The 25434-nt window shown below is 42.7% G+C and overlaps 1 protein-coding gene across 1 annotated transcript in view; it reads right to left on the bottom strand.

Annotated features, from left to right (window-relative positions):
* zeb1b (zinc finger E-box binding homeobox 1b) overlaps nucleotides 1-24193 on the bottom strand; it is a 61067-nt gene extending 36874 nt beyond the window's left edge. Inside the window, exon 1 of the mRNA XM_028005284.1 lies at nucleotides 24067-24193. Within this exon, the coding sequence (XP_027861085.1) occupies nucleotides 24067-24124 (58 nt within the window). The 5' untranslated portion in view covers nucleotides 24125-24193. The remainder of the gene's footprint in view (nucleotides 1-24066) is intronic.
* Between the last annotated feature and the right edge of the window lie 1241 nt (nucleotides 24194-25434).

Raw genomic sequence — 25434 nt, 5'->3', positions numbered from 1 at the left:
TGCTGGGGTGTGTGTGTGTGTGTGTCTAAACAGAGAGGTGATGGCACAGTGCCAGGATGATCGCGCCCGACGACTCTGTGGTGTTACAGTAAAGCGTCTTCCCAGCAGCCGTGTGAGGATTAAAGGTAAATCCAAACCGTCTCTAAAGCCTGTGCTCGCTTTAAAAGGCTCCTCCCAAGGTATTAGCTTGGATTACGCCACAACTGTTCCCCTCTGTCCCAGTCCCACCTCAGCAGGACATAAACACCTATAGGACACACTTGGACTGGTTGATAGCTGCCTGTCCAGTCTGGTTCACAGGATATTCAGTTTACAGTGTGTGGGCGTGTGTGTGTGTGTGTGTGTGTGGGGGGGGATGTGTGTGTGTGTGTTAACCGAAACGCTCGCTGATGCCCCGTCTCCTGGTTGGACTCGCTGGTAAAGCATTTTTTTAGTATTATTAATTTTTTATTTCGTTTTCATCGTAACCTTTAGCTTCATCCCCTCCTTCTATTGTCTCCTCTTCCTTTTTATCCAAAAACAGACTCCTTTGGAAGTAATCCCAGTTGTTAAGGTGCAACATGCTGATGCTGTTCTTTCTTTTTTTTGTTCCACGTAGGATAAATAATTCACTATGAAGGCAAAATTTTGGAAGATTAATATTCTGTTTCCAACAACTTTTTGTGCCAAAGTTGAGGCAGCTCAGGGCCAAATGTGATGATCTCTTTTAGAGTCTGTTAGACAGCCATGTGTTGGTACTGATTCAAGTTTTGTGATGTTCAAAGTTTGATAACCAAACCGTGCATTAAGTCTCCCCAGAACATTCTCCGTTACACTGAGATGGAATTACACACAGATGAGTCGCACTGGATTTTATGAGAGGAAACAGGAATGATGACAAATGCATGCCACACTTTTTAGATTTTCAACAGTAAAAATCATGTATTGTTTTCCTACTTGACAATTAAGAGTTTCCACCCACCCACCCATCCATCCCCAGTCAATCCCTCTAAATCCTAATAAAACACACTGCGGTTTCTGTTTATAACGTGACACAATGTGAAATCGTTCTCCAGGTATGAATACTTATGTGCGGCATATTAACATCATATTTCCAGCAGTGCCATAAAGCCTGTGTTGTCACACAGTGTCAGAGGGCGTGTTTTATCCACGGCTTCTCATTGGTTATGTATGGAGGACTGTGTCCCTGCAGCCGTTTATCTCTGGAATGGAAGGATGAATAAAGGATGAGGGTGGAGGTTCTGTTCAGCACCTCTGGCTCTCTGCCTGGCGCTGGAGAACAGGAGGGGCAGACGATGAGGGGGGGGAGCAGAAGAAGACATCAACACTGAACGATGAGCTGTTGTTTGGACACTCCAGATTCTACCGAGTACCTTAAGTATACATGCAGCAGATGAGGGGGATTTTTCTGAGACGCTGAACAACAACAAAAAAAAAACTACTTGTTGACTTGGAGTCTGGTTCCATACGCCTCCGCAGACCTCGTCCCTTTGATCCACCTCAGAAGAAAATGAAAGGCAGTGGAAAAAACGAGAGAGAAAAAAGAAAAAACAGAGAGGAACAGCAACCTGGGAAAAAGAAGAAAGAAAAAAAAGAGGGGGATCTAAGAAACAAGTTTGAGAGCTAGCGCTCTGAGGGAGAAGGATCCAAGGTAGCCATGGTTAGTGAGGCACTGTGACAGTTGTCAGTTGGCACATATAGAGGATTGGGAACAGATGCTGAACTCCTGACGCTGCCAGTCTGCTGTACCTCCAAGGCAGCCGTAATGGCTTCCACCTGCCCCGACTTCCAGCAGCCAGAGAGAGCTGGTGGTGGCAGCAGCCAGCAGCACCTGTGCTCAACAGTCAGGTCACCACATCAAACCACGCCTGGAGGAGCAGGAGGAGGGGCTCAAGAAACCACCAGTGGAACAAAAAAACAAAACAAAAAAAAAAGATTTTCTTTCTTTGCTCTTGGATCATTACAATGAAAAAGCTGCGGAGAAGCCTGAAGCTTTCTTGAAGTGTGGTCATTAGATCATCTTCAGCATTAGAGTGGTGTGTCTGCCTTTCAGCAGGCAAGGCTTCACACTAGCGGTGCACAGATTGCAGTTTTCTGGCCAATTGCTGATCTTTAAAAGCCTGACTTACTGATTTCGATTTTGGGGTGCTAGGATCAGTCCACTGGCGGCCAACCATGTTTTTTTTCTTTTCTTTTATTTTTTGAAGGATTTTTTTGGCTCTACTGACCAAAAAAATCCCCCAAAATTGAAGCAAGACAGTGGGTTGTATGAGAAGGGGTAGACATGTGGGAAAGGTCAACAGGCCGGGAACCTGTGACAGCCGTGTCTGGAAGAGAGGCCGTTGCTCATGAGTCGCTTGCATTACACCCGGCTCACCATGCTTTTGTGTGTAAAAAATGTGAAAAACAACTAAAATTCCGAGGTGCACGAGCGGGCACCATAATTTAGAAATAATAGTGCATGAGTATAATGGATAGGTGCAAAAGCAGTTAAATGTATCAACTATAAACCTATCTTAATCAGTCTTTACTGTCACTGTTATGAAAAACTTTTCTCAAAATAAACAAAGTGTGTTTAGACTGGTGGAGGGGCAAGTAAAGCCTGGTGGCCCGCCAGGCTTATAATACACTGGGAGAAGCTGGATTTATTTGCCTCAAAAGTCACTAAATATAGCAATAAATTTGTTAAGTTAGGAACTATGCAGTGACTATAGTTAACCGCTGATATGCAGTCGTGACCACGAGGACAGGTCTGAATATCAGCAGTCACACACTGCATTGCAGTAAAAATAGTAAAAAAACAGTAAAAGCAATAAAAACCACAAATAAAGAGACGTGAGACTGAAATGGAGTGTCAACAACTCAAAACCTACAGGCAAAGCTAGAATCGAATATCTATGTGTTAAAATGACCTAGTCAAAGGTCAGACCCAAATACAATTGAGAATATATTGTAAGATTTGAAATTTGATGTTTGTGCATTTTGATTGAGATTGAGCTGTTTTGATAGGAAGAAGAAGATTTTATTTTGGTAGAGCTATGTCCAAAAAGACCAGAGGTGGTCTTACAAAGTATTGGCTCGATACATAAATAGTCTTGGAACTAGACTTCAAATTTATGTAGCACTTTTTAAATTTGTACTAGTAAAACAATGCATTAATAAAAGTTATGCATCCAGTGGAATCCCCTAAATAATCTGTCAGTTTATGGTTCCGATGTGACCGAATGTGAAGAAGCTCCAGCAACACAGTGAGTGTTTGCTGACAGTGGCAGTGATTGTGATGAGGCAGCACTTTTTTTTGTCTTTAAAGAAAATAAAGAGAATAATAAAAGCAGAGCCACATTCCGAGTGTGGAGATGCTGAGGTATTTGAGGAGCCGGTGCTGGTGCCATGTGACCCGCTGTGAAAGCATCTTGTATTAGAGTGGAGATAAGGTGTTGCCGAGAGAGGGAGGGTGGACATGGTAGACCTCCGCTCCTTTCCCTGGCCTGCCTCTCCGATCCAAACCACAACAACAATCCTCATCAGAACATCCTGATTCAGAACATTTACTGTCCTCCTGTTTCTGCACCTCTCTCTTTCTACCACACACACACACAGCAGTTTATTTAGCTGCCATGTTTACATTCCTGCTCAGTCAGCCTCTCCTAGGAGAAGCTGACTGGCCCTGAGCCCGTGGCCAAGCCGCTCGCTCTCACATGGCCAGGGTCAGACGGACGGCGGCAGCTACACATGTGTGAAACATGAACATGTGAGTGCAGTCACGCAAAAATCGTCCCTGATGTAAAATACGAGATCTTTAGATCAGGGATGAAATGATCCAGGGTTGGTAAGAGAGGAGCGATGACGAGGCGGGGCCGGAGGTCCCTAATTGGACGGGGCCGTAGTAGGACGTCCTGAGCGCTCACTGGCCTCATCATTAGACTGACTGGCTCCTGCGGCCTCCGGCAGAGTGCTGTCTGCGAGCCCTAATGACCTGCTGAGTCACTCGCCACATTAGCCCGGCCCAGAATAGGCTCAAATAAAGAGAGATGAGAGGAGGGCGGGGACGTTTGGCGCCCCTGCCGTCATGGAAGACATAACTCTGTGCTGGCTGTGGACGATACACGTAGTTCTAGCTTAATTAGATTAAAACCTCTGTTTTATTAACCTGAGCAAGTCCAGCCAACCAGGCAGTGGCTGAAAGTGCTGCTTAATCAAGACGTAAGGAGTCATAATGAGCTGCGTTTCCATTACTGATGTGCGCAAATATTTATGTTTTCTGCTAATGTTGAAAGAAGACAATTTTGCCTTAGTGGTGTTTCCATTACATAAGAAATTAAATTAAAACAAGCTAGTCACGTGATAAGTCATTAAAAATAATGGCAGCGATGGATGTAAAAAGTCACATGAATATATTAATAGTTCAGTTGCGACACTAACGCTCATCATCTATCAGCCAATCAGAAGAGACGTTGGCGTCTTAGTCAGGCATTGGAGCGACAAGCTCCGCCTACTTGGGAGCGGCGTTTTGAGAAAATTAACGTCTATGAATTTGCAGAAGAGCAGTGGATTCAAGGTGACAACTTTTTATGAACTGTATGATGCTATGAGAGCTCTGGTGGAGCCAGATGCACATTGTCCAAAATCCCCCCCCAAAACAAGCATCATCCTGCTACTTTCTGTCGTCTTCTTCGTCTTTTCCACCAGTAGTAACATCCAGTTGTTAAGCTCACGTGACTGGTGTGATGCAAACAAAGTTTCCATTGCAGTTTTATCAAATACATCTATTTCATTGCAGCCAAAGAACCACCTTATTCTAGCACAGAAACTTTTTATCAAAAACCCAAGGGGTTTTTTTTTCCTCCAAATTGGCATGTCTCCACCACACAAATTTATTTTAGTAATTTCAATTTGCGCAATTATTTTGGTTAATGGAAACTCAGTTACTGCCATCATAACCGCTTACAGGTTAAAAGGGACTTCCCAAAATTGCTTCCCTGTTGTTGAGGATAAATTTCATAGCAGGTTTTGTGAGTGAAGACCCTGCCTGGAACAACATGAAGAGCCTGCTGGAGGAGATAGCTGAGGGTTAACAGGGCTGTAAAACCCACATGATGGCCGAACAGAGGACAGCTCTGTTCACTGACCACAGAAGGTAGGAGGAAGCAGCGGAGTGGGACAAGGACAGGGAGCGTTTTTGTGCTGCTACCCCCACCCCCCTGCACTCACACACACACCACCAGCAGACAGGAGATAGCAGTAAATCTCCTCCATCAACACAGCTTCTACAACTAACAAGTGTCCAGGTCACACTGCAGGTGGGGACATAAGACTGGGTAAAATAACTTAGAATTCCTACAATTTTCCTCTTCAAAATTTTGTATTTTATATTTTTCTGGCAGTTTGCAAAACATTCTGGATATTTCACCGCATACTTCTGACATTACAATCCATGTACAGTTGCTGCACTTTATTATGTGTAGTATTTGTAAGCATACAAAAACAGAACTCTGAGCTCTGTTCGGTTTCTAAAAAAAAATTCAATGTGCATTTATCTGTCATTACCTCAAAGGCCAATATCATAAATGAGTCACTGGAAAAAGAGTTGGGATTTATGAAAGCAAATGAATAAAGGAAATCATTTAAATATGAAGTAGAGAATAAAAACACATTGTACCTAAGGGGCACCAGGCATCCAAACAACAGCACTGTTACTGTGTTTAAAAGAATCAAAGTCAGGTTGCACAGGAATGTTGTAAGATTCTTAAAAGCAAACTGTATTTCCTACGGTATGCCTGTGATTCAACCAGGCTGCAAGAGAGTAAGACTTTCAGTAGATAACATAAAGGCCAAATGAATTGCACCAAGAGTCCCTGTTCTGTGCTGTGGCCCAGTAGGTTAACAAAATACAATATCAACAAGACAACAACAAAACGTCACAACGCAACAAAGTCAACTTTGTACAACAATAAGCCATGACAACACAACAGCAAAAGTCACAACAAAAAGAGCTACAACAAACCAACAACAGACGCTATGCTAAAATAGAAGCTATGCTGACAAGTTTAGCATATTTTCTATTTTAGCATAAATTCTGTTGCTGCTTTTGCATTTTATTGACCACTCTGCGCCACTATCAATCCCTAATAAAATATTTTAAAGACAGCTAAAAATGTCAACTCAACATCAGTTTGTTTGTTTTAGAATAGTAAAGTTTAATTTATGAGTTCACTAATCTAATTAATATATTTAAAATGCTATTTGAAAGCTGTTGTTTGGTTTCGACTTATTTCTCTAACAGAAAATTTGCAATTTGCTGAAATTATTACTGAAAGACCAAAAACTGCAGATCAGCTACAAATGTTTAGTCAGTGCATCTCTAATTGAAAAGCCATTTCCATAATACACATTTTTACATTATATACATTTTTATATTTTCCACCCTTATCCATAGTTGGAAAATGATTCAATCAAATCACATACTTTTCAGGGCTACATAGGAAGCATGATACCTGCCAGTCTTACCAACCAAAACAGCTGAGACAAACAGAGAAAGCAAGAAATAAACAGAAACGTGTTGTACGTAAAGTAAGTGCAGTATCAGCCAGAACTACTCCTACCAAATCAATGCTGCATATTGATTACTTGTGCACAGAGCTTATGCAACTACACCACTTCAGAGTACAATTATGGTGTAATCACAATCCTCCAGGGCTCTGCCCAGCAACGTGATTGTCCTGTGGAGAAAGAAAATTCAAAGCCTTATGAGTCTACAATTGAAACTCTGGGAGAACTGTCCTCACAGAGACACAGCCGTGTTAAATGTTAGCACAGCCCTGTGAAGGAGAGGTGGGTGATGAGGAGAGGTGGGTTTGGGACAACAAGTCATAAATCTGAAAGTAATTCACGGCAACGTGGAGATGAACAAAATGTTTACTTAAGGCGGAAATGGAGACACAATCATCTTTCTTCCTCTGCTACTCCTTTTTCTCCTGACCCCCCTCCTCTCCCTGAAACCCAACCCACAGCCATTTCCACCAGGACCATGACGTGAGCTCGGAGACGGCCGTGCTTAATCGATAGTGCCAGGTTGCCAAGACGACGTTGATTTCCTGTCGCCGGTTTTGCCGAGCGCCGGTGATTGCACCGGGTGTCTGTTGCACCTGCCGCCCTCTCCTCACCCCCCTCTCCTGCTCTCCCACCGTCTCATTGAGCTCTCCTCATTCCCCGCCTCCCCACCTAACAGCATATAGCCACCACACACAAAGGGGGAAGACAGATTTACAAAGGCCAAAGCAGGTCACACCCCAGATGTTGGCTCTGAACGGTCCAAAACGGGTACAGAGACAGGGCATCCTCAATGAACGCCAATGTCTCGTCGTTCCTTGACAAAGGCGTGCTTTGACAGCTATCACGTCCACCTTGCAAGATGATGTCAGTGCACCTGGGGAGCATTTACTCTTAGCACCCTCCCTGTCCCTCCTCTAGGAGGGGCTGGCACCTCCAGTTTTTTTTCATTAATGGAGAGCTCATTAATCGTGTCTGATAACGAGGATGTGGGACAGGGACATGATTAAGGGGATCTCTCTCCTTTAGCTGGGCGCCCTTGGGGATAAGCAGCCCTGCATTTGAAAATGTGCGCAGGCGTGTGTGCGTGTGTGTTTGCGTGCGCTGCATGTTAAAAGAGGTAAAGGACACACACACCAGCCACTATCTATAGGACATCTGCAGGATAGGATACTACACATGTTTTCCTTTCTGCAGCCAGGGTTGGTTTTATTCACTTCTGTGCCCGCTGAAGGTTTGCTCAGGCCTGTGTGTTCATTCACCTTTACTTCAGCCACTCAGTTTGGACTTAGTTTGTCATAAAGCTATGGGTTAACAGTAGAGGCAAATGGAGAGGAAGTTTGGATGGAAAACAAACCTCTATCAGAGATCTGCTCTGGAGAGTTTATCAACTAATCCTTGTAGAAATTGACAACTTTCATCAGACCAATGTGTTTTATGGTGAAGTCTGATGTTTGTATCTAAATTTGTATAACTGGATTGTGCTGAAATGAATTGGACTGAGTTGGACTGAACAACATTCCATGAAACAGGACTGTTTGTCTTAGAAAGTACCTTGACATCACAGTTGTTGCGAATTGTTACTATATTCAAAATTTTGGATGTAAAGGTTTACATTCACATAATAAATAAATGTTTATTAGAGTTGTTAAACTGCATGTAGGTTTGATTTAGACCTGAAATATAAATCAAACCAAAGAGAGGTCAATTAAGTAAGCTATGAGATTGTTATTATCAAACAGGCCTCAGGTTAAAAAGTTGTTCCCATATCAAAAAGGTTAAGAACCCTTGTTCTAAAGGCCTCCATACCAAAGCAGAGCAATATTCAATTTGTTGAATTTTTTACACTGGGAAATTCAGTTATGACTGTGTTTTATGGTCAAGTCTGATGGGTTAACCCTAACCCTTTGTTTTGCTTAAAATTTAAGACAGCTTAACATAAACCAACTCATTTTATGTTATTTCTTTAATACGCATTTTATGACATTGTCAATGTTAAGCTGTTGACAAATCCTGGGTTGTTCTATGCAGACTGCTACCTCAGAGCTTCCTTGGCAACAAGAGCGGTTTTCTTGTCAGTGATGGTTATTTTCTATTCAAAGCAAGCAAAGAAAAAAAAAACTAGCATTTGTTCCCTTTTTCTGTACTCCTGAAAATGTACCAAAATGTGATCCAAAACCAAGGTATGTAGTGGACTGTGGTTTATGTGGACCATGTCATTAAGGGTGCAGCGGTTGTAGAACTGTGAGCTGGCAGTGATTGTGTTATTCATTTATTTTTCCTTTGATCTCAGCAAAGATGATCAAATTTGTGCCCTTTATCACAAGTTTCCAAAAGCGTGACATAAAACCTTCCATCTCAGTACAAATAAGTTTAACAAGATTATTTTTAGCTATGTTGCTTTGTGACTTTTTGATGTTAACCTATCCATGGAAAATAAATCTTGTTGGTTTTACACTAACCTTTTACAACAGGAGGATCTGTGTCAGTGTCACTGGTTGATGTTATCCTGTTTGCTGATTCAATGACAAAGGCTCAGTGTCAGAAAGGTTAGACTAGTATCCCAGCAAATCCACATTCTATTCATTGTAATTTGTTGTTTGAAAGAGACATTTTGAAGCATCCATGGTATGGGACAAATTCATACATGGATGAACTTGGTTCAATATCGATACTGCTAAAGTTTTTCTTTGTACTAGTCCTACAATTTAAAGGAATTTATTAAAATGCCAGACAAAGTGCTGCTGTTTACTTCTTTTTTTCCCCAGTATGTCAAACATAGAGCTGGCTGAAAACACAACACTATTCCCTCATTTAAAATGCAGCAACTTTTTTGAAGACAAACTCATCAGAACTTTAGGGTAACTTTAGGATGTCTGACTGCAGTCTGGCTACCTCAGCTGATAGTGTGACTAATTAACCAGCTAATTTCAGCTTGTCACACTTCTGCTGATACCCTCTAGTGAGCAGGAATATACCATTGTATATTCCGCAAAAGAAACACATCAAGCTAACTATAAAATTATTTAATCGTTACGCTATAGTCTATACTTCTAAGTATCAAACTCAGAGTCACAATAGGTCATAGATAACATCATAGTATATCAACTTCACTTCTATAGAACCTATTACAGACATTAAAATCACAAAAAGCCTCACAAGGACACAAATATAAGATTGAGAATATACAAAAGCTGATATAAAATTTTGCAGTCTAGTTAAAAGCCTGTGATATAACAATAACTTTATCTGCTTCTTTAAGGGGTATGATGTATTTTCCAGGCTCATTTTATAGTACAATCAGGTAACTCTGTTACCTTCAGTTATTATAAAGGAAATTTTACTTTGTAATTTAATGCCTTGAAATTGGCATTATGTGAATGTAAACCTTTACTGTCTCTTTGACAACTTCTGCTGTTTCTGAAGCTCCGCCCTCAGGAAGTCATCAAACATAGTTCCTCTATTAACCCTTTTAACAACATTTTTACCAATGTTGTCCTGACAAATTGCTCCTATATAATTAGCTTAGCAGTTCCACCAGGTGTTTTTCTAATTGCTGCTGGCTAGTCTGAAGGAGTTCCAAGGAGGAGTTGCGTCTCGAAGGCGTCTGAATGTCTGCTATGGGAGATGAAAGGATTTCTCAAACAGAATTGAAGCCACAATCAAGGGATGTTTTTGATGAGGGAATAACATAACATGGTGTAAAGCTCAAAAAAGTTGATTTTACTTAATATTGCATGTTTAAAAGAGTCAGTGACTGTAATAATCAATCACCTTTTCTTTCTGTAAACACTGAGATGATTTTCTGAAGGTTATTATCTCCTCAATAATTACCATGCAACAAAAAGCAGGATTTTTGCCACAGCTGACCCCCACCGGTGCGCCATTGCTGGATGTAACTGATCCACAAACACAAACAGGATGCGACTGCATCAGAGCCAGAGAGCAGAGATCAGCCTGTACATACATGAGGGCTTTGTGGCGCTGCCATCGTTTAGTCTTACACTCACATTAAATCCAATCTGTCTGGACCAGGACCCTAATCCCCTCTCCACGGCCACGCAGACAGCAGACACTAATCCTCCATATTTGTATATTAATAGCAAACAACCACTGAGGGGCCTCCCTATATGTTGTGATGTATGTTTTATTAATCAGTTAATCTGCTTGTTGATCACAGGGCTCGTCTGTTTGAATGCTGGCTTTAATAAAATGCAGCCAGCCCTGCCTGAGGGATAAGCTCCCTAAGGACGGTGCATGCCTCAATCATCAACAATAAACAGCTTTACATCTACGTTATCTGTCATGGGACAATACAGTTATTAGTCCTCTCAGCCAAGAGGACGTAAAGCTTTCCTCAAATAAGACCCAGTTGCTTGTTACGTCTTGATGAACCTGAGAGTCTTCTCTGGCTCTGGTTGAGATTCCTTGGCACTGGAATCACGTACGGAGACGTCCGTCTAGACGCTGTGTCACTGCCACCGTCCCGATTCCACCTAACAGCCAGGGGGCCGCTCGTTTAGAAGGACATTAGCTGCCCGAGTCGGACAGAATGATGGTGGTTGGTTAGACGTTACCACGGAGGCAACCTCACTGCAAAAACACAAAATCTTACTACGTTTTTTGTGTCCAGTCTGTTGTGTAAATACCTTAGTACACTTTAAATAACACCAAACTAATTTACAAGCAACTTTTCAGCAGGATTTAGAAGCTTGTTTTAAGTAAATAACTCCTTAATATCGATGAAAAAGTACTAGTTCCACTGGCAAGTTATTTTACAGGTTTTAATTTAATTTGAAGTTATGTTTTTATTTGCTTAAGACATTTTTCCCAAGTTATAAGTGATATTTTCTGCCAGTGGAACTAGCACTGTTTCATCAATATTAAGGAATTATTGACTTAAAACAAGCTCTTATATCTTGCTGATAAGCTACTTGTACATTAGTTTTGTCTTATTTTTACTTGGGGGTTGCCATTTATTGTTTTGTTTAACATTTATTGTGGTAATGTTTGAAACTGCCCAAAACTGTCCGTATTGTTGGTGTTACTTTTGCTGTTTTCTCCGCTGTTTGTTCAATGAGAGCATCAATAGATATCAGTCAATTTGAAAATATTATTAAATGCAGTTGCTGGGTGCTGTGATACAAATCACACTTCTTAATGTGCCTGCTGCCCTAAAGCAGTATATTACATAGGTTTGTTTTTCAAGAAAAGTATTTGTGCTTGTGGGGCTATGGTTGCTGTGCCATGCAGTTACCTAGAAAAGTAGCAATAAATAGTTCTTACTGTCATGTTTATTGTTATCACAAAAGTACCACAAAATATCATAAAACTTATAGTTCATATCACCAACCCCTATTTGCACTAGAAACTAGACAAGAAATACAGTGTTTTTGCAGTGTTCCTCTCCATTGTACTTGAATGCAACTTCAGTTTATATTATTCTGTGCTGTAGTAGAGACATGTGGCGTAGCAGCCAGAGTTTTATGGTTGCATCAATCAAAATGGCTTCCATGGGGTAAACAAACAAATAGCTTTTAAACATCTGGTTAGGAGAGATAGAGGGAGAATGATAGGGGCCCCCCAGGGAGACTGGAGGTTTTCCTTGGAGATCTCTGGATCAGAACAGAGGGAAGGAAACTCATCCCCCCCAAAAATAAAATAAATAATGAGTGAAAGTTCACGTTCGGGTCGGAGTTAAAGTAAAGATTAGCAACATTCTCAGCAAACTACATTTGACAAACCGAGTCACCGCTGGATGAAAAAAGGAAATAAATAGAGACAAACAAAGTCTCCAACCATGTGACTCTCACGGGGTAATCTCATGGGAGCATCCACCCCTCTCAACCCCACCCCCTAGAGCTCCCCTGATGGACTGTAACAACAGGAAGTCGGCTAGGCCTGCATCATCCCACCACACCCACAGATAACTGCCCCCCCTCCCTCACACTTTCTACCTTCTAACACAAACACATGGAAGCCGTCCTGGTCACAGATACCTCACTGGTCCCGGGTTAATCCCTCGGATTGCATCCGGTGTGTGGCAGAGTTAGTGATGGCACAGAGCCCGCCTGCGACAGGGAGGTGTGGGGGGGCGAGGTTGAAGGCTGGCAGTGAAACAAGAAGAGGCCGAGGCAGGCAGGAGGGAACTGAATGGCCCTTGTTTATCTAGGTCCCTATGGGAAGTCAGGACACTGCAGTGAATAGGAGCCAGTTAGCAGCTATGGCATAATAAGAGCAGGGGGGGAGGATGGGAGTGATTGGGGTGATGGGGGCTGGGGTGGGTGGGGTAATTGAAATTCAAGGCAGACTACTGTCGAGACAAACCACCCCTGCCAGCTGGGGCAGAAACTTAAAGGAGAAGGAAAGTGTTTCCAGACGCTAACAACAACAAAAGAAAAACTAGCTAACAAGGTTTATGGGTCATGAAGGTAATGTAAAGTAGTTTACAACCCTAAACTGAAGTGATCTGTTTCAGACATCATCGGTCATGAAAAGTTATTAAGTAGTGCTCATCAGTTGTCCTTCACAGTGGGGAAACTTTGTTCAACAATAGTGTGTCTGAGCCGGTTATCGCTATCCTTTTGTACCATAATTTTAAACAGTTATTGTTTTTAGTAAAGCTTTTTTCACTTTGTGCAAAGCATAGAGTAAGGTATTATCTGTCAGCATGGAGTTTGCATATTCTCCCAGAGCATATGTGGGTTCTCACTGGGCACTCTTGACATCTTCCCAAAGTCCAAAACAATGTCATCCTGTGACAATCTGGATGAATTGATGATTTCTCTTGAAGATATACAACAAAAAGATGGAATTCAAAATAGATTTTTCTAGTCTTTTTGTTATGAGCAACTACTAATTATTAATATTATACTATATCCACTCAGCAGGCAAGTATGCCCCATATCTGATTTTTTTTCTTTTGTCAGTATGTGACCTGTGTCTGACTTCTTCGTAGCAGTTTGAACAGCCCAATTCTGATCTCTTCATCCCCAATCTTATCTGACTTTTACACCACCTGACTACACATCCAGACAGACTCCTCTACACACAAGTTGCAGTCAATGTTCCACAAAATGCCATTGCTTTTAGTTGTGCTTTCTTTTTTCTTAGCTTTCTTTGTCTTGTTATGATCTGGTGATGACAATGTTGGCTACCATTGCTCAACAATTTCAAAATCGATCCATAGACGGCAGCGTCCATTATTAATTATTTATGTACACAAAGCACTGCTGTATGAAGTTCATACGTTTAATCAGTAGTACGGAACGCCCATACAAAATTAAAAAAAATTAATTTCAGTGAAAAATTGGAATTGTGTTAATGTTGCCTTGGACGCAAAGGTGATACGACACTTCTGTGCAAGAGGTGACAATCAGTAAGAGATTTCTGAGTTTAAACTAGCTTTAGCATCTTAAATTGGGGATTAGCATGTGTGTTAGCTAGCAGCTAGCATTACTACAATGGTTCATGTATGTATTCCTTAAAACCTGAAACTCTAACGCTAAGATTTACAGGATACCACCATTTCCAATTCCAGATTGTTCTAATAGAGTTGCTGAAAAGTCCAAAAGGTGAAACAGAACAACTTTGCTTTTCTCTGTTTAGCTCATTTTTTCTGGGCCTGAATGAATCTAAGCTATGTCTTGACGAGAAAAAGAACTCAGGTTTTCATCACTCCATAATAATCAGAGATACACAACATATAGGCAATAACATAGGTATCAGCTGATATCAGTCATTTTTAATATGGTTATCAGTTCAATAAAGAAAGCTAGGTTGATACTAATAACTGATGTAATTCCAACTTGTGACTGTTTGTTTTGGAGGCGGAGTGCCATCCATCCATCCATTTTCCGTTCACCCTTGTCCCTAATGGGGTCGGGAGGGTTGCTGGTGCCTATCTCCAGCTACATTCCGGGCGAGAGGCGGGGTACACCCCGGACAGGTCGCCAGTCTGTCGCAGGGCAACACAGAGAAATACAGGACAAACAACCATTCACACACACACTCACACCTAGGGAGAATTTAGAGAAACCAATTGACCTGACAGTCATGTTTTTGGACTGTGGGAGGAAGCCGGAGTACCCGGAGAGAACCCACGCATGCACAGGGAGAACATGCAAACTCCATGCAGAAAGACCCCGGCCGGGAATCGAACCCAGGACCTTCTTGCTGCAAGGCAACAGTGCTACCAACTGCGCCACTGTGCAGCCCGGAGGCGGAGTGGTCATGTGGTATTTATTTGGTCATCCGATAGTGATAGTGATGCAGCACAGGATTGTGGGTATTTTAACTGAAGCAGGTCAAGTCAGCGAAGTGGTGTTTTTTCAAGGTGTCAAAAGGGTATTAAAATATATGAGAAATATATTTTTGGTAATTATCGATTATCAACCATAACAGCAATTGTATTATTGAATATTGATAAAGGCCCAAATTTTGATATTATTCATTTCTAGCAATATTATTCATAAAGAGTGTAGTTGTCTATTGTAGCAAATTGCAATCAGTTAAGTGCCGTTCATGGAATGCAGACAGATTAGATCAAGTGGCTCTTGATTCAAAGCCTGTCAATAAAATACAGTTAATATAATTAATAATGGAAGATAACTTTACACACACTGGGAATAATAGGTTGGTTAAACACGAGTTGAACCAACAATTTTGTTTTCATTTTGACTTATTACCACGAAACTGTAGTATTTCCTTTACCATAACTGTGGAGGCAGCCTACATCTAAAAGGACAAGTTCTTTTTTCAAGGCTTTCATGTTTTGTGGTTTCCACAGCCCCTGATCCCTGATGAGGATCCCTAAATAGGCTGCCACAGGTGCCGGGGGGCCAGCCGGGTGAAGGAAGGGGTCAGTGAGGGGATCGGAGGGGGGTGTCCTGGATGGGAGCAGGTCTGCAGGAAGCCTCTTGTTTTCACAGAGATAAAGGGCTTTCAGGTTGCATCCTGGGCCGTAATCTCTCACGCGCTTCCTGGTTTTGTTCACGGTGAGGTAAGAGAAAATGACAAACTAACCTTCGCCCCGAGAGGCTGATCGATAGCTTCTGATGAGGCAGGATGTCTGCGTGCGTGTGTGTGTATGTGTATGTGTGTGTATTTGAGGAGCAGAAAATGACAGATACAAAGCGCCGGTTTCATTTTGAGCTTTGTTCATTAACGGGCCTTGATCAGAGGAAGATTTATGGCTTCATTTATTCTGAGTGCTGCTTCATTACTGATGAGGATTGTAAAGGTGTGCATAGAAATTCTTCTCTGACCTCTTCAACTGCTTTTAGAACACAATTAACATTGTTCCAAGCTCTTACATCTTAATTACAGAAAAGATAACACTCCTTCCTTCAAATATAAATCCCCACTTAACCAGTCACTTAGAGCTGGCCTTGGGTTTCATAGAGATCCACTTAGTAAAAAAAATTTGCATAGACGTTTTATGGATAAGTTAGCCTTGAGAATAGTGGGAACCTCAGAAGGACAGCATTCACATTTTTTAGTGTTTTACTGTTCTGAACATCTACCCCACCCAGCTGGGATGAAACTTTCAATCGTTGCCCGTCTCTCCTCGTTGTGGCTGCAGTGCTGGCTCGCTCATATTTTTTGTCAGGTGTTATTTATGAGTGCTGTATAGCTGAGTTGCTGCATGCCTTCAGCACCTGCTGCAGCCGGAGAGCAGGGGCCCAGGCAACTGCCGAGTAGAGAAATGACGGGACTCCGGAGGTGGAAACGCAGAGGCATAGTGGGAATTCATACTGGGAGAAATGCATATTTTTACTGGCTGCACCACCGGCGATCAGTGTAGTGTAATGTCGCCAGGCAACATCGTTAAGGATCTTGTCTGACCCTGGACATGATGGCCGTGCTTCAACGACCTGTTAGGAAACGTTTTGAGAAAGAGGAAGTAAAGAAGGTGTTGGTGTGTTTTGCCTGGAAACACCTGAATGTTGGTAGGGGTGAGTTAAGCCAGGACAGGTGTGCTAAGAGGAGTTGAAGGTTGCTGACTCAGTGCCAGTTTCCACAGTCTCCCTGTGAACAAACACCTGCATTGATACACAGCATCTTCCCACAGAGGTTTATGACATAAGACCTACATATGGAGACAACACATCACAATCTAAAAGGCATAACTGTGACAAAAGGTATGTAATAACCAATAAGTTTTATTCTGAAAATACCCCCACACCAAAAAAGAGTATGACACAACTGCAAACCAACTAAGACATGGACATCCAGTTCAGGTGACAGTAGCAAATGCTAACTCTGAACTCAATTTGAACCCGTCATCACTAAGATGGAAACATGGTAGTGGCAGCGTCATGCTGTGGGGTACTCTCACTCTGTAACCAGTATTGCCAACCGTGTCTAATTAATTTCTATAACCATACTTCCAAATAGGGGTGCACCGATTGCAGTTTTCTGGCTGATCACTGATCTTTAAAAAGCCTGACCTGGTGTAGTTAAAAAAAAAAGTACACTTGAAATGACAGAAGACTAACTCACAAGTAACTTTCCAGCAAGACAGGAGCTTGTTTTAAGAAAATAATTCCTTTAATATTGATTTCATTGGCAAATTATTTCACTTATAACAAAATATTTTCCCATAAGTGAAAATACTGCCAGTGGAACTAGTACTTTTTCTTTACAATATTAAGGAATTATTTACTTAAAACAAGCTCTTATATTTGCAGAAAAGTTACTTGTAAATTAGTTTTCCCTTAATTCTAATGTCCTAAGACATTTGAAGTAGAAACTAGATTTTGTGTTTGTGTAGTGTTCACAGCAGAGCAAAAGGTGATTTTCAGACCTTTGTGGGGTAGACGAGATTGATTTCTCATGTTAAGTTTGGCCGATTGCCGATCACTGAAAATTAGGGAAATCGAACCGATTTATTAGCAGACAGACTTGTCGGTGCACCTCCACTATCTAAACATCATCACATTAATCCAAAAGTATCTTGCTGATTTAATGAGTTGTATAATTCTAGGTCTAACTATAGTATGTTTTCTGGGGTGCCTCCATTATTCTCCCTCTACCTTTGTGTAGTTCCATGCGTGGGGGACCTCAACGAATCATTCATGGGTTAAATGGGGCAAAGTGGATGCTGCATGCTCCCCTCCCTCTTGGTTTAGCCTGTCCATTCTTCTCTCATTAATCCTGTGTGGATGTTTATCCATGTTGACATTCAGCGTCGCAGTCGGCGTTCTCTCTGTCTACGAAACACGGTGACTAAGGGTTTTCTGTTTTCTCCTGCAGCAGCTATCATTAGGCCTGGCTTGTTCAATAAGTTTCCAGGACAGAGTAGTGAATCTGTTAGTTACTGTGGCCCCTGGGACGTCACGGCAACGCTGTGCAACTGGGATCGGGATGTGAATATGAATGTGTGGCCCCTCAGGAGGGCCATTATCAGTTCTGTGTGCTATGGAGAGGAAAATCAATACGGTCATCATAAAGGGCTGGCAAAACGCCAGGCTAGGCTGTTTTCAAAGCGCCAGGCATGACAGTGGATTAGTCTTCATCTCCTGTCATCTCGTTTCATCGACGTAGACAAACACGCCGTGAGACCACCGTAAGGTCAAGCCCATCTAAAAGGCATGAGACATCCAGCATGTAGTGGAGGTAAGAAGACTAAAGCAATCAGATTGTCTGAGCTAGAGCTACAGCAGAGGGTTGTGATGGGAAAAGCCCCTCGCCGTGCCCGCCTTCTGCCTATTGTATCGGTCCGGTCTTTTTCATTAACCGCTCCACTGAGGACCCCGAGCAGGGAGGAGACAGAGGGGGTGGTCATGACGTGGGGACAAGGAGGGGTGTGCAGACAGACCCGGAGGGGCCACCAAACACATGATTAAAACACACATCAACACACTGCGCACACAGTATTTACCTCTGCATGGATGGCAATTTGAACGTAATCTCTCCCTCAAGTACACATGCTACTGAGAGTATCTGTCAGGGAAGAACTGAGGGAGGGAGCTGGTGACTAATATTGGTTTATGGAAAACAGACAAGAATAAAAAGATGTTGTCTCGCTTGTCTCCTCAGTAAGGAGTCCTTGCTGCTCATTTGGTTTAGATTACACAGCTAACTGAGCGAGGATCTGTGTTTAGGGGTCAGCACGTCTTTCTGGACCACCAGAAGCATGTCGACATGTAGATGTTGTGTCGCGCCAGGCAGGCAGCTCCGATTTCTACGCCACTAAGATGATCTTTTGAACTGTGAGGGGGGTGGGCTATTTACGTGGCTATTATGGAGTGACTGTGTGAGTGTAAAAAGGGGAGGAGGATTGGGGCCAACGGTTAGAAATATGGGCTGTTCAGAGAGCTGAGGAAGCACAGGAAGCCTCACATGTACAAGCACTAATCATAAACATTAGTTTTGCTAATGCTAAACAAAAACCTTTGAAGAAGTCTTTGTTTAGGAAAACCCTTTCATAAAGAAGAGTTACTCTAACCCTTCTTTATGAAATGTAAGCAAAATTGGAGTGGTGTCAAATTTGAGCAGTTGTAGGATTACTCTTTTGTCTTTGGCTACGTGCCATTTCTCCCGCTAGCGCTAGACAGGCGTCTTTGTTTTGGTTGTATTTACCCAGAATGCCTTGCTCTGTAATTCATTTCCTGCTTTTGGAGTGGTCTTTGGTTTGCTTGTCATTCACAAATGCATTTTAGTCCATTTCAAGCTGAGATATATGTTTTTAAACAAACCAGAGATAGCTTTTTTGGTTCAGCACAGAGTTCAAAGATATATTCACACCTCTTCAAACAAACCGGACGTTCTAGACAAATGAACTAGAGTTTGATTAAAGTGAACTAAATGGGGCTGTGTGAATGCACCTTAAATCGAATTCAGAATCTTGATTTGGCCAGTCTTGAAAACACATGTTCAGATGTTTCCATCTGAATGAGTTTTTAGGAGAAAGGACTGGGAAAAACTGTCAGTCTTGCAAAACTGTTGTCGCTTGAGAAGATGTTCAAATGGTGTGAATGCTTCTGCATGGCCATGTAAACGGGACAGATTAAGAGCCCTGGATGGGACTGTGTTGATATTCAGGTGGAAGCCACAGTCACATTGAGCCCTGCAATGCAAGTCCTCAAGAGGCCTGGAGATTGCGTGAGAGAAGGATTTAAAAAATTCTGCAAACGTTCCATGGATTCCACCCTCACAGGGACCTTTGCAGAAAGAATGGGTCATATGCAAATTGCGTACACAGTGTGGTGGAGAAGTTTCCCACAAGCTGAGTGTGAAAAGGGCTCTCCCTCCCCATGCCGGGCCTGCTGAATGGTCCTTTTCTTCTGCCGCTCAAAGTGTATGAGGTAGAGCAGGCGAACTGCAAAGGTAACTAGGCTCTTTCTCCTCAGGCTCCCCCCTTTACCAAAGCCCCCCAACTCACAATGGTTCATTTAGCCATTCAGCCACACAAACCCCAATAAAGCACATCCGAGCGCAGTTAAGGGGGTTACTGAAACTGACTCGAGGTTTAAACCTCCCTCTTTATGAAGGGAGAGCACCTTTTTATAGGCTAATGCTCTCCTCCTCCATGGGTTAGCTAATCATTAAGCTGCCTCTGCAGAGATGCCCGTCTGCTCGTCCATCACCCGGTTTGACCAGGATACCTTTTCCCATCTTCATGGATTGACAAGAAACAACTTAGAGGCAACACATAAGAGTGGATGGCTTTGACAACGAGATGCAATGAGTTGCATATCATACGTCGCATCTGCCAAAGCAGACGCTTCCCCACTTGTCACCTGTTGTACCCCCCTCCCTTCCATTCTCCCCCAGCCCCTGTTCTTCTGCAGGGCACAGGGAGCTCCCACTTTAAAAGAGGAGGGGTCAGAGTGGAAAGGAAGGGAGCGCAGAATCCCCCCGTCATTGAACAGACTTAAACACAAACACAATTGGACATGCTGGAAGCCACACAATGGCACAGAGGGGGGAAAGTGAAGTCATACTCTAAGAACGCATGGGTGCCCAGGTCAGGGGGCAATCAGCCACTCCCCACCTGCCCCCCTTAGCTACTGTGTCTTAACCTTCCCTCCTTGCCCACCGCCCCTCTCTATTCTCCAAAAATAAAGCCCTTGCTCTGGAAGGAGGGAAGCAAAAGAGAGAGACGGAGCGAGCGCTGAGGCACGGTGGGGGATTTTCTTCTTACTTGGCACTTTCTGATGCGGCTCACTGAGGAAGCCGCTGAAAAGCTGAGAGATAAATGAAAAATTTCCTCCTCTGCCAAACTCCTCACATGACGGGGGTGGACCCCTTAAATGTAAACAGATGTCTTTTAGAAGGCAGGAGTGGGCAACGTCCTCCTCCAAAGTCCTAAATGTTCCCCCTGACCAAGAATACACCACTGTCTCTCACCGTCCTCCCTAAAGCTGACATCAACCTGACGCTTAAGTGGAGCAGAGTTTCACCACTGGTAACCATGCTCCACACCGTTACATAAGTTTTCTTTTTTTAAGTGCCAGTAAGTTTTCACTGTGTGCGTAGATGTCAGGAAGAGATAAACGTGTACCTACATTCTTCTAGGCAAAACTCTGTAACTCGTCAATTACAAGAACGACATGCAGATAAAAATGTCCCCTGAACAGATGCTTGTTACCTGAAAAGTAGATTTGCAATTAAGGTCCCACATCAATATTTGGTGTTTCATTTGGGAAGATTTTTATGTTTTCCGCAACATTTCATAGTTTTCCAGACTCAAAGTCCTAGAGTTCTCATCAGTCTGTCAGACAATTTGTGAAGCAGAAATCGAGAACTACATTAGGAATGTTTTTAGGGGTGCACTGTAGTTTCCTGCCCAATCACCAATTTATGAAAAGCCTGACATGTCTGTTCCTATTTTAGGCAATTCTTTTTATGTGAAAAGTTGCTAAGTTGGCAACTGTTTGACGACTATTGTTAACCTCGTCTGGATAAGTGCAGACGAGACCTGGTGGGCGGGTCTGTCTCTCTTCCAGCAGAGCAAAAGGGACAGTGGCTGATTTTCAGACCTTTGCGGAGGTAGATAAGACAGGTGGATAAGATTGGTTTCTTACATGAGATAACCCAAGATAAGCTAAACCGGGGCCAATTTATTGGTGGAGCTGTAGAAGGCATGGCAAGTATTCCTAAAGTGGTCAGATTTCAAAATGAAAACCACAGAAAACAAGGAAGAGGGATAGATAATTAGATGGATTGAAGGTAGGATGTATGGATGGATGCACTGCTTAGAAAATGGGATGAGAATCAAAATATTTTCAAAGTTCAGTTTTCTCTTTTCTTCTCCAGCTTGGAAGAAATAAGTCAAACTCCACATTTTTCCAGAATCTCGTACCTGGCTGCATAAAAGTGTGGAGAGCTCTCTAAAAGAGAGCATTCCAGCCTTGTTTATTTTTGCAAAGGATGTTAATGCAGGGTGCATTCCTCTATTCCCAAATCGCTGCATTAAATTACCGTCGCAGAGGATGGTTGCTGCTCCCCATGGAGGTTGGGATGGGAGGGGAGGCCCGACTGGGCGATGAAAGGGGAGGCGACTGGAAACACCTGTCGTCCTGCAGGCTGTTAACACCTCTCTGTTTACAGTCCGGGAATGGAGCTCACCTTGATCTCAGCCCCTTTGCGTCCCCCCTTTTGCCAGGCAGGAACCTGACTGAGTCACTGCCTGTAAGGACCAAGGCCCGGACTAGTGGCATATACAAAACAAGACGCTTAAAAATGGATGAAATGCCAAAAAGGACCAGAACAACTTCACTTAAATGCAGGGAAGTTGATCTACATGACAGATTGTCAGCCCCTCACAGGGGAGGGGGAAAGTCCTAACAGCTCTTTGAAGCAAAAAAGGGCAAAGCAACAGAAAAAGGCATCTGTTTGGTCAAAAAAGGGGGACTTTGCATATCAATAGAGCTCTGTCGATAATCTGAAAGGTTTAATAAAACACAGTTAACTTAAAGAAAGGAGGCCAATAAAGAAGATCTAATAAAAAGTTTAAAAAGACTCCGTAAGATGAACAAAAGATAGTTTTAAAGCCCCCATTAAGAGAGACAGAAATAGTCAAATATGACAAGAAAGGAGTAAAAACAGAGCAGAAAAACAATCCTAAGTCTTCTGCTGCTGCTGTCCACAGAAAACTCCCAGGACAGCCAAGCCCGCAACACACAACACCACGCGGTCGCATTTTTCCCTACCCACGGATTACTGTTATAGCAACATGGGCTCACAGTGAGTGAAACAACACCGAAACAGCTGCGTTACCTCAGTTCCTGTGAGTTACACCCGGCGATACAGGCCAACGCATGCCGGACAGAAAGATAGTGAACCCCCTCGATAAAAACAACTTCCTCCGTCAAGTAAATTCACGGGTAATAAAGAGCAAACAATGGAAATTTTACATTTATAACACTTATTTTAATATTTAACACTGGTGTTATAGAGAGATAACAACTTAAAATCCCCCAAAGCTCCTAATATCGCACCTTTTAGGTTAAGCGTAGTCACGTAGAGCTTCACAAATACATAAATCAGCGACATGTAGCGACAACAGAAAAGGGAAAACTGAGCGCATGTATAGGTTCGCTCGCGTCCGTGGTCCTACGAGAATCAGGATTCCCGTCGCGCGACAGGAGAGGATCCGCTCTCCTTATATGGGCTGAGCTCAAACAGCGCGTGAGATATCCCTCGCTCTCCGGAACCCCGGTCACCCCGTCCGTGTTTTCTGCTGAGCTTTCACTCCATACTTTATCATTTCAACAATAAAATAAAAGTCACTGAACGAAAACACTTTTACGAAACAACGTGAGCAAAAATGCAAATGAGTTGGAAACAATGACAGCTCAAATCCAGCTTTAACACTAAAAAGGTTTATTTTCTCTTAATTTTGTTTTATTTAAAACGCAACTGTGGTGTCGTGAATAGGACTAATATAAAGCAGCCGAATGGAAGGCAGAAACGAGGGAGTTTGTCCGCCCCTTGTAGCTCAGCAACAAGCCTGTACCTGCTCGGAGTGGACTAAATAAGAGCGGACTAAACAGTTGTATTCCTATTTATTCCGGCACAACAAATTTCAAAAGCGTTCCAAAACAAACACCTGGCAAAATGTAATGCTGTTTCTTCACCAAAACTGTTTTAAGATAACCATTGAGGATCGACCAGGTAGCGTTTTATCCCGTTTCCCAACAGAAACAGGTCCGAGTTTTACGGTGGGCTTTCTAACTCGACAAAACACGGTTAAAATCAATGAATGCTCCCGGGTTTCTGGTGCTAAATGTGTATTCGGCTGAATAAATGAGAGTAAAGTGAGCAGAAAGAGCTGCTGCGCTCCCAGCGCGGTGAGGTGCGCGTATAACGGTCCCCAGTGCGGCGGACCGCTAGGCGGAGGGGAGAGTCGCGACCCAGGTATAACGGTACACCACACCGCTACTTCGCACCACTTTCAGCGTCAGAAAAGCAGCGCTCACACACTGCTGAACTTTTCGGCCAAATTAGCCGGCGACAGAAGAGCCGCCGGGGAGGGAAAACTCCTCGTAGGAAGTAGTTTTTACTCACCGTTGGTCCTCCTCGGGTTCGCCTGCTTTCTGCGCTTACACCTGGGGCCATCCGCCATGATCCTTTCGTTGTGTCTAAATGCTGCCGGAGAGTCACCTCCTCTCTCACCCCCTCTCCCCCTCCTCCTCCACCACCACCTCCCTCGCTGCCTTCACCTCCCCTTCTTCTCCGCACCTGGTTTACGACAAAAAGGCTTTACGGCATTACCTTCCCCTATCTCCCCAGAAACACGCTGAATGTGGGAGAGGAGAGGGGCTGGCTGTTTACTCTGTTACCTGCCTTACTCTCAGTATACGTCCTGTGTGTATAAAACACAATGTAGCAGTTTGTTTCAAGGTGTAGTTCCGCTACCTAGTGGTGGTAATAGTTTTGAATTGTTAGAATTAAAAAAAAAGGGAAAAAAAAAAAAAAAAACCCTGCCAAACAGAGCCGGCCAAAAGTTGTATGGGGCCCTAAGAAGAAATGAATTTGGGGCCACCCCTCAGCTAAGTGCACCTTTCACCAAAGTCATGTTACATTTCCAGTGCTTCATTTGTTTTTCACATTTTGGACAATCCAGATGATTGTTTGTCTAAATACCAAGTTTTTACTTAACATTGTGATTTGGAAAAAAAACTGTGATTACTCAAGTGCATCTAGTCAGTAGAGATTTGTTGGTCCTCCCCAGTTCTGTCAAAACTGAAGTAAACCTTTGGAAGATCAGTTGTAAAGCAACTTCGAAGATGATACATTAATGTGTTTCCAGGGTTTTGTAGGTGTTTGAAAATTATCCCAAAAGATGCATGGTTAACTGGTGTGGTGAAATGATACAACCGGCAGACTCGAGCAAAGTTTCTAGACTTCAATTATTGAACATTAAACCGAACAGCATTAAATGTAGTCTGTTGTGAAATTGCATATTGATAATACCCAAAAACTCATTGTTCTAGTCAACTCACATGAGATGTTTGAGAGGTTCTAAATTGCTAAGTTCAGCTAAAACAACCAATAGTGATTCATGTTAGCTCCTACCATTGATTTATTTTTCATTTGTTGTTGTATCTCTACGTAATATCACTAAGTTACGCAAACTAAGTCTTTAAGCATCAATATATTTTGAATACTATGGCCTACTATGACTTCTCCAAGTGATGCACACTAGCTGTGTTTCCACTGCAAATGTGTGCAACATTTTTTTGTTTGTCCGCTAATGTCGAAAAAACACAATTGCGCAATTGCAGCGTTTCCATTAAATAAGAAATGCTATCAAAATCACACACAAATAAGTTTGTTCACGTGATAAGTTATTCAAAAACATGCAGTCATCCTTCTCCTCCTACTTCCTGTTGTCTTCTTTGTCTTTTCTGGCAGTAGTAACATCCAGTGACT

Source organism: Xiphophorus couchianus, chromosome 21 (assembly GCF_001444195.1).
Source record: "Xiphophorus couchianus chromosome 21, X_couchianus-1.0, whole genome shotgun sequence".
Taxonomy (NCBI): Eukaryota; Metazoa; Chordata; class Actinopteri; order Cyprinodontiformes; family Poeciliidae; genus Xiphophorus; species Xiphophorus couchianus.
This window is presented reverse-complemented; position numbering and strand designations above follow the sequence as displayed.